At 28.9% G+C, this 10,407-nt stretch overlaps 1 protein-coding gene across 1 annotated transcript; it reads left to right on the top strand.

Annotated features, from left to right (window-relative positions):
- The first annotated feature begins 8,212 nt into the window (after window positions 1-8,212).
- On the top strand, window positions 8,213-10,167 carry LOC120078209 (probable indole-3-pyruvate monooxygenase YUCCA5). Its single transcript, XM_039032435.1, has 3 exons — window positions 8,213-8,965; window positions 9,055-9,426; window positions 9,546-10,167. The coding sequence occupies exons 1-3, from the start codon at window positions 8,309-8,311 to the stop codon at window positions 9,768-9,770; spliced, it is 1,254 nt and encodes a 417-aa protein (XP_038888363.1). The 5' UTR covers window positions 8,213-8,308; the 3' UTR covers window positions 9,771-10,167.
- Window positions 10,168-10,407: the final 240 nt, after the last annotated feature.

Raw genomic sequence — 10,407 nt, 5'->3', positions numbered from 1 at the left:
GCTGTGGGGCAATGCAAGGCTGTTGGGGTGACCTAGCTAGGGGTTTCAATTAGTTTCAACCAAGTTCAAAGATATGTTATATGTATCTTTTTATCACCTTCGACGAAATTATTCGATATCATTTTCGTTTATTACAGTCTTCGGGAAGTCGGCCATATCGATGATGGCTACCTCCAATAATTTCTCCGTCATTTTGTGAAAATAGATATATGGATCTGCATATGTATATATATATAGATGTCTTCTTCGATGTGCCTTATCAATTATGTTAGATGACGTAAGACATATAAATCATTTCTTTCCTAAAAATCTAAAGAATTGTTAAAACCTTTATTGAGCAAGTAACTTTCAATCTACTATTTGTACTTTTTCTTAGTACAACAACATGGGAGGGACGATCAAACCTTCAACCTCTAAGAAGAAGGTTATGTCAACTACGGTTGAGTTAAGCACACTTTGACCTAAAAGTATTAGTACTCATTTCTCAATTGATAACACATTTAATACACATTACTACATTTCAACCCCAATTCATGAAATTTACTTCTAGTTAAATACAGGTTTTTTAAGTATAATAAAAAGTGGAATGATTCGAACAACAGATCTCTTGATCAGTACACATACTAGATTTGGGTTGAGCTATGTTAGTTTTGACTACTATGTAGAGTTTTGAGACTAAATTGTGTAGAAATGAAATACTATTTAAGATAATATAAGCGACATTCTCATAAAGCTATATATGTAGATATATATTAAAAGAATTATTTCTTCATTTTCTTGTAGGGTTGTGGTTTGGATGTTAGCTCAAGTGTGCAAAATGATATTGAGGCCACTCAAATAATACCATGATAACTTTATTAATTTAAAAACATCAATCCTTTTTGTAGGTTTTCACTTGGAGGGTTGTAGATTAGTTATAGAATTACTAGTGAAGAAGAGAAGCAATGATTCATAAAGGGAAGCCATTTTAGAAAGGCCAATGACTCCCACAAACCTCCTAAATGCATATATACAAATTCTTTACATCAAAAGGAGAGTCTCTCATTGCATTTTCAAGGTTCCATGCACATGCCTTCCCTTCCCTCTTCCCATGCCTTTCCTTTTCTACCCTTTTTATATATATATATATACTATTTTCTTCTTCTTAGCTTCTTTTAGGATTTTTAAAAATAATTCTTGACCCCCCTTAAGTGGTGTGTGGGTCATTCCATGATTTTTCCAACTCCATTTCTTTCATGTACTCATTGTACTTTCCCATTTTATAATTCTCCATATTTTTTATGATTAGACATTTTTTAGTATTATTATTGTTGTTGCATTTTTTTTAATAATAAGATAATTTTTTTATTCAACATTGTTTAGAAATATAAAACCAAGTTAAAACTACAAAGAAAACAGGTTAGTCTGAAGCAATAATGTGATTTCGTAGACTAAGTGGCAGGAAAAACAATATCTACCCAATGTGGAACCAACTTTTCTTTGGTGGTTCGAGTTATTTATCGGAGGTGATCGACAAAATTGTCCACAGTTTGTAATAGTTGCCTGAAGTTGGACGTCATAGGTGATCGCTAGAGATAATTGTCAAAGGTGGTCTTCACTAGAGGTAGTTGTCGAAGTTTGACCGACGAAGGTGGTCGTCAAAGTATGTCGCTGGAGTGAGATGCCAGTACTCGTTGGCAGTAGTTGTCGCCAGAAGTTGTGTTGACAGTGGTGGTTGGAGTTGGCCATCGAAGGGTGTTGTTGGAGCATGTCACTAGGGATGATTGTTGTCGGAGTTGATCATCAGTGATGGTTGGGAGTAGAGTCATTTGAAATATTGGAGGAAGGAAGAGAGAAAGTGGAGAAGATGAAAGTTACTCAATAAATGTGCAAACTTCAATGTTGAACATTGTTAAAGTTGATGGAGTTAGATTCTCTAACGCCAACTTATAAAATTGGTAGGATAAAAACTAAATTGAGTTAAAAACACAACTCAATTCAACTGAAGTCAATACCCCAAACATCCCCTAAAGTTTCACCGAGAGGTTAGAAAGCAAAGAATTTTTTGTATGTACTTTATTTAAGTGTTATTAATTTCCTTATCTTATTGGGTTGGATGCTTTAGATCTGGTTTTTAAAATATTAACAAGGCATTTATGTTCTTATGCTCTAATTGACTTTATAAGCATAAAAATTTCCAACTTGAGAACATCTTCTAATTCTAGTATAAGGTTTAGAACTAATTTCATAATTTTCTTTTGTTTATATGGTTTTTATTTGTTAGCTGTACTTTTGCCATTTAATTAGTTTCTTTAGCATCTTAAATAGACCAAATGAATCTATTCTTGTATAGATTTTGAGTTATATACTGTTTGGATGACAAAAACTTTTTTTTTTTAATGAAATCTTATGACAATTCTTATTGTATATGTTTTTTTAGGATTTTCTTGTTTGATATAAACTTCCATGTTTATTGGTTAAAAATCCTTCAATCTTCTAAAATACTATTTCATTGTTGAAATTTGGCTAAATTTGTTAGAAACAATAATAGCTTCTACAACAAAACAAAAAGAAGTTGTTGGTTAAATATATGTTTATTTTAATAAAAGAAAACTTTTGATTACATAATTATGTGCAAAACTAAACTTAGTCAATCTTAAAGAATTTAGTTGAGTTAAGACTAATTTAGTTCAACACTAGTCGATGTTAGTTAGGTTTGTTTGTTGTCAATTCACTATTTGAAAAATCATTTTAAAATTTTTATAAATCAATTGGTAGGTAGAGGTTAGAAAAATCTGACAACTTGAAAAACCCGATCAACTTGGCCTTAACCATAAAGTTTGGTTGGGTTGGGAATGACAAATTTTTTGTTTGGATTTAGTTGAAATTTTAATAAATCGATGAGTCCGATTTGGTTCTTGACTACTTTTAACATGTCACCACTAATTATATTTTGTTTTTCTTGTTCGTTTTTTCCAACACCCGAACCGGTGTTCATCGCTCGCGTTGTCGCTAGCTACTACTCATCATTTGTCATTTTCTTTGCGCCAACGTAATAATATCTTGTGATTTGTGATCATGTCAATACAAGCACCTTAATCATTCACTATTTGCGACAATCCAACCAAACCAACTCAATAATATTAGTGTTCTCCAATCTAAATTAACAACTCGAAAGTCAAGTTGATAAAAAACAATACTCACAGTTAACCTGATCCAACTTAACTTGTGGCGCACAAAAAATGTAGATTCAACATCAATTTCAATAAAAATCAAGTATAAATTTATATATTTTAAATATCAATATTAACGTAATTTAAGAAAAATATATTAGGCGAAATAAACATAACTCATTGATAATTAGCATATTTCTCTTTTCCTTGATTCTTATATACTCTTTCTTTTTTCAACAGATACATCCTAACTCGTTATACTATTGATAATAAATAATAATATACATTAATAAATCTTGTAGAAGGTTTAAACCTCTACCTTCACAAATGGTTAGAAGTGTTTTTTTTTATTACTTTTAAGTATTTAAGTTATTAATTATTTTTAAGATATGGTTTGCTTTAAAATTCTTATTTGGATATCTATGTCCGAGTGGTTTGAAAGTAACTTGTAATCTTTTGGTAACCAATAAATAATGATTTAGTATTTTTTTTTTAGGATTTTAAAAAGATTAAAATCACTTTTATCATTTTAATTTCATTTTTGAAATTAAATATGTTTTTAATTATTTAAATCAATTTTATTGGTATAAAAAATATATTTAAAAATATTAAATATTAAATTAAATATTAAATATTAAATTATTTTAAGTGGTTAAGAGTGTGTTTAATTTAACTTTAAAAATTAGTCATTTTATAAAAAATTGAAATGTTTGACAACCACTCAAAACTAGCTTTTGAAACATTATCAAAGTATATTTTAAACTTTTTTTTTGTCAAAAGAGTTTATATAAAAATAAACAAACTCTTGACATATGCTTTGCAGTGATTTTGAATGTCAAAAGTGATTTTAACCATTTTAAAATCATCCTTAAAGTATAGTGGTAGTTGCAACTACAGTCCAAAACTTTTAATTATAAAAATGGACCCTTGAACTTAAGTGCTAAAAATGGATCCTCAAACTTACCATAAATGTAGAAATTGAACCACAAATGATAAAAATTAAATTCATAATTTATACAATTACGTAAGTTTAAAGGTTCAATAAACCTTATTTTAACATTCGTATAAATTTGTAGATTCAATTTTTAAAATTAAAATTTTACCGGTATAATTATTAATATTATAATATTTTAGGGGTTGTTTTTGAAATTCGTCCTCCTTTTCCATTTACCAATGGAGAAATTATAATAGGTATGAAAAAAATAGTAATAATTATCATGCTTGGTTTCCGCGCTAATCTATAAATAAATAAAAATAAAACCGTGCATATTAAAAGAAAATCTAAAAACCAATAATAGGTGATATAAGGAAGACACGTGTACAATTAAGGACACGTGGCGAAATAAGATAGAAAACTTTATTTCAAAGCCTTCCACGTACTCACCCATGCAAATCGTGTTTTAAAAACTATTATTATTTAAATATAAATAAAATCTGATTAAAATTATTGGTTTGACGCATTTTTCAAAATATGCAAATAAATACAACAGTTTAATATCTAATGATATTTCGTTGTCTTTTAGATACTCTAACTGCTTTTTTTCTTTTTTCTTTTTCTTTTTTTGAATAATTGTGAATAATAATGACAAAAAAATTAATTTAAATACACTAAATTATTAAGTAAGCTAAAAAATAAATGTTTTTTATACGATTTATTATTATTATTTTTTAAATTTTGATCAGTTGAAATAGTTTCCTAAATTAATTGAAACTATACATTTTTTTGAGTAATTTGTAAGTATTCCCCACTATCCCCTACCTTTTAATGATAATTGGATCATTCTTTATTGTTTATCTCTCAATATTTATCTATTTAGTCTTACAGATTTAAAAATCATTATTGCATCCCTAAATTTGGATGGTATTTTTATTTAATGTCTACCATTAATATCACTAAGATATTGCTCATTTGATGAATTTAGTTGAATTAATATGATATGATAGACAACTAGAAATTAATTGATATGATGTTCTATTATCCTATGAATGATATTAATTAAAAAAAATTATATGAAAATAAATTAAAATATTTACAAACATAGTAAAATTTCACTGTTTATTTACTAGATAGACACAAATAATAATCTATCGCGATTTATCATAAATAAATTAGGATATTGTGCTATTATTTGTAAATACTTTACCAGTTTTGTCATTCAAAATAATTATAAAAAAACATGAAACAATTATGGATATATACTTCAAATGGAAAAACCAGATGTTAATTTAAGTTTATATCTAATATATCAATTCATGTTAAAAAATTTAAACTTTCAAAGACATATTTGATATAAAATTATAAATTTAATGACCTATTATATATATTTAAAAGTTGAAAGATTAAGCTTGTAATTTTAGCCAATAAAATAAAATAAAGGAAAAATATCAATTTATATCCCTTGATTGTATTGATTTAAACTCTAAACTTTTCTAAATGTATCATTTTACACTTTCTTTCAGATTTCATTAAAAAAAAGTCGTGTGATACTTATTTGTATCAATTAAACTCTTAAATTGATATAATTGAAACAATTTAGATCTTTTAACAAAATTGCCTTTGAAAATTATCCATGCATGAATTCTTACATATGCGTAGACTTATTTAAATGCTCAGATTAACAAAAGGAAAAGTAATACAATTATTAGTTTAAGTTTTAAGAGGAGTAGATATTTTTCCTAAAATAGATATTAGGGTAAAAAAATAAGGAAAAATATCAATTCATACCCCTAAACTTTAGGTACTATATTAATTTAAACCTTAAACTAATAATTGTATCGATTTAAACCCTGAAACTTTGTGGGTTGTATCAATTTAAACCCCAAACTAATAATTGTATCAATTTAGACCCAGAATTTTTATAAGTATATCAATTTAAATCTTGAACTTTTATAATTGTATCAACTTAAACCCTCTATTATGTTTTATTTGGATATACTTAAGAAAGTTTAGGGTTTAAATTGATATATTTATAACAGTTTAAGGTTATAATTATTCAAAAGTTCAAGGTTTAAATGAATACAATTCTTAATTTAAAATTTAAATTGATATAATTACCAAATTTGGGAGTATAAATTGATATTTGTTCAAAGAGTAATAATAATGATAAAGATATAAACAGAAAATTATTTCACTTTATGTGAAAGCACAGTAGGATGACCACGTGGCTCTAAGCACAAAACGGTTGGCAGAATGGGGGCTCTGAGAACCTATCAGCTTTTACGGATATTGCAATCCCAATGTGGTGAAGGGCTTTGTTGGGTCCACGCTGGACGCTTGTGGGGCCCTCGCTTTTACAACTTGGCTACCCGCCCACGTGGCTCCTTTTTCTTTTTCTTTTTCTATTTCTTTTTTTTTTTCTTTTTTCACGGTTTTCGCCAAATAGACTATTTAATTATATTAAATATAATTTATGAATTATTATTCACTATGGGATCTCAAAATCCTTTTTGGGTCCCATTAGAATCAGAAGTGGATGAGTAAAACTTTTCATCACTTTCAATTGCTCCCCTAAGTACAAATTTCAAATCTCTTACAATGATTAAATTTCATAAAGTTTCATTTAGTTAAAAATGAGTTTAAATGTTATAATTTGAGAGATTTTGAAAAGAAATGATTTGTTAAAACATAAGCCCCTAAAATCAATAAATTAATAGCATTTAGTAAATAAAATCATATAAAAAGTGTGGACGTGAAATGGATTCTTTGAATAGTCTAAATCTCATATATTGTTAATATGATAATAAAGGTTGAAAATGTTTCGGTTATTTAACTTAGACTATAAGCTAGTTCTTAATTTGATCCAAATAGTTACAAAATTTTCAATGATGTGATCACTAATAAACTGTTGTTTTAAACATGTGTCTCTAATCTTAATTTGTCTTATAATAATAATGATTAGTTATATGATACAGTGTTGCGTGCTTAGTCTAATATATTAAAATAATGACACTCTGGAAAGTCTAACTTCATGCATCTCACACTATAACATATAGAAAATACATGAATCTTTATCGATCTAGTTTACATCTTGATGACGAATTTTGTAAATAATGTAAAACATTGAAGATTCATTATCAACCAACCAAAATATGTCACATCATATACTCACCATTTATTTTTAAAAAAGAAAAAAAATCTTGCCTAAGGATGGGATAATATATTGTACATACAATCAACAAAACTAAGTGCATTATTATTAAAATTATCAATTTGAACGTAACTTAACTAGTTTAGATCTCCATATATGTATGTATGCATGAGCTAGATTCAAATCTCTTTATAGATGTAATGATAAGAAAAGTATGATTCCATTCGATAGCCATTTATAAATTTATGAATATTATTTCTAACTATAAATTTCTATGTTTTGTTACATACTTTCTACTAATATTTTCAAAACCCAAATCAAGTTTTGTAAACTAAAATATAGTAGTTTTCAAAATTTTGTTTTTTTTCTAGAATCTAATTAGTAATTCAAGTATTTCTTTAAAATATATGAAAACCATAATTGAGAAATTGAGAGAAAACAAACATAAATTTCAAAACTAAAAAACAAAATCGTTATCAAATCGAACCAAGATTATTAAAACTTTTCAATAGCTGTGAGAATTAGAAAAAAGTAAAAAATTACAAGAAAAACAAGTGTGTGTGATACACTCACACACTTTCAAATTAAGATATATTTCTTCTAGCCAAAATTAGCCTAACTTACTAATAATTGACGTGTATTCTCTTATTTGAGGTCAAAAGTTCAAATATCCATACGTCCACGACTTCCTTTATCATTATTCACTCTAAATTTAGGTGTGAATGAGTAATTAAAACTTAGAAGAATCTCCAATTCCTTTAAACTATATTTATATATATATATAATATATATAATATTTTGTTAAAGCATAGTATAGAGTGCACTAAGATTAAAATAATAAAGAAAAAGCATATCATATGATTAAATAATTCCACAAAGTCTTATGATTTGAGAATGACCCTCTTACCTTCCTCACATGCTCTTCCCTTCCTCTATTTAATCCCCTTCTCTCCCTCCTTCTCTCACTCCAAATCAAACTCTCTCTTCTCTCATTCTCAAAAACAAAAAAACCCCATAAACAATTCTTCTAATCTTGCATTTCTCAAGAAAGGAAAAGAAAAAAGGAAAATGGAGGCTACAAATCATGAAGCTTTTTTGTTATCTCAACGCTGCGTTTGGGTTAACGGTCCGGTGATCGTCGGTGCCGGACCGGCGGGACTGGCCACGGCGGCTTGTTTAAGAGAACAAGGCGTTCCATTTATTGTAATTGAAAGAGCCGATTGTATTGCTTCGTTATGGCAAAAACGAACTTACGATAGGCTTAAACTTCATCTTCCTAAGCAATTTTGTCAGCTCCCTCGTCTTCCATTTCCTCAACAATTCCCAGAATATCCTTCCAAGAAACAATTCATTCAATATCTTCAATCCTACACTCAAAAATTCGAAATCAATCCACAGTTTAACGAAACCGTTCAATCGGCTCGCTTCGATCAGACCAGTGGTTTATGGCGTCTCAAAACAGAGTCTTCCATTTCCGGCCAAGTGGTTGAGTATGTTTGTCAATGGCTTGTGGTGGCTACCGGCGAAAATGCAGAGTGTGTCATTCCGGAAATTGATGGTCTTAATGAATTTTCCGGCGAGGTTTTGCATGTTTCCGATTATAAATCCGGCGACCGGTTTAAAGGGAAGAATGTTCTTGTGGTCGGATGTGGGAATTCCGGAATGGAGGTTTCTCTTGACCTTTGTAATCACCAAGCTTCTCCATCCATGGTGGTTCGAAGCTCGGTAAGTTTATTCGTTTTTTTCTTTTTTTATTGGCTCTGATACCATGTTAGAAGATTCGGGTTTTGACATGGGCGTTTCTAAATTTACAGGTTCATGTTCTGCCACGGGAAATTCTCGGAAAATCGATGTTTGAATTGGCGGTTTTGTTGATGAAATGGCTACCAATTTGGATTGTGGATAAATTGATGTTGATTTTGGCTTGGTTTGTACTTGGGAGTATTGAGAAATATGGGTTAAAAAGGCCATTAATGGGGCCATTGGAGCTGAAGAACACAACAGGGAAAACCCCTGTTTTGGACATTGGAGCATTGAACAAAATCAAATCAGGAGAAATTAAGATTGTTCCAGCGATAAAAAAGTTGAATAAAAATGAAGTTGAGTTCATCAATGGTGAAAAAATGGAAATTGATTCAGTTCTTTTGGCAACTGGATATAGAAGCAATGTACCATTTTGGCTTCAGGTGAGAAAAAAACAAAGAAAAAAAATCATTTTGTTTAATCCTGTGTTGTTGTTTGTCTGACATAAAATGTCATTGACACATTGATTTGGTGATTAATTGTTATTGTTCTTTTTTTACAGGAAAAAGAATTCTTTGGTAAAAATGGGTTTCCAAAAACACCATTTCCAAATGGATGGAAAGGAAAATCAGGGCTTTATGCTGTTGGATTTACAAGGAGAGGGCTTTCAGGAGTAGCTTCAGATGCCATTAAAATTGCACAAGATATTGGAAATGTTTGGAGAGAGGAAACAAAGCAGAAGAAAAAACCAATTGCTTGTTTAAGAAGATGCATTTCACAATTCTAAACCCAAAAAAACAAAAATCTTGATTGATATTATTCATTCTTTTGGTGTAAATTCTAATGGCACTGTAAAAAAAAGGAAAAAAAAAAAAAAAAAAAAAAAAAAAAAAAAAAAAAAAAAAAAAAAAAAAAAAAAAACTAAAAGGGTTAGTGATAGAGGTAAAAAAAAATGGCCCTCTCCAAAGAAAGAAAAAAGGAAGCCCAAGTTTTGAGTTCGTGTTTTTTTGGGCATTTTTGTTGATGTGGGGATGATGAGGCTAGGCTCTTTCTTTGGTAAAATTTGAGGTTAATTCAAAAGAGGGAAAAAAAGATTATATTTATATTAATTTCTTTTTTCTCTCTTTTTGTACCTAATTTCATTTCATTGATCTAATCAAAAGGCCACAGATTCATCTTTGTTTTTTCTTTGCTCACTTGCTGCTGTCTCCCATATTGAGCACTTTGTTGAAGTGTCATTGTTTCATTCTACAGTTTCCCAAATGATGATAGTTGATAAAGAATTCTTTTTTCTTTTCTATCTTTTGTTTGAATACACAGTTCCTTAAACAGAGTTTCCATAAACTCCAATGGAGGGTCATTATCTATTAACTAAAAGATGGATACTACTTTTTTGAGATCTCACGTCGAAGTTTCATCTCAAA

The sequence above is a fragment of the Benincasa hispida genome, chromosome 5 (assembly GCF_009727055.1).
Source record: "Benincasa hispida cultivar B227 chromosome 5, ASM972705v1, whole genome shotgun sequence".
In the NCBI taxonomy this organism is placed as follows: Eukaryota; Viridiplantae; Streptophyta; class Magnoliopsida; order Cucurbitales; family Cucurbitaceae; genus Benincasa; species Benincasa hispida.
The sequence above is the reverse complement of the archived record's forward strand: the minus strand, read 5'-3'. Positions and strand labels throughout refer to the sequence as shown.

Coding starts and splice junctions, on each gene's coding strand:
- LOC120078209 (XM_039032435.1), top strand. CDS start 8,309: ATGGAGGCTACAAATCATGAAGCTTTTTTGTTATCTCAACGCTGCGTT. Junction 8,966..9,054: donor CCATGGTGGTTCGAAGCTCG/GTAAGTTTATTC, acceptor CTAAATTTACAG/GTTCATGTTCTGCCACGGGA. Junction 9,427..9,545: donor ATGTACCATTTTGGCTTCAG/GTGAGAAAAAAA, acceptor CTTTTTTTACAG/GAAAAAGAATTCTTTGGTAA.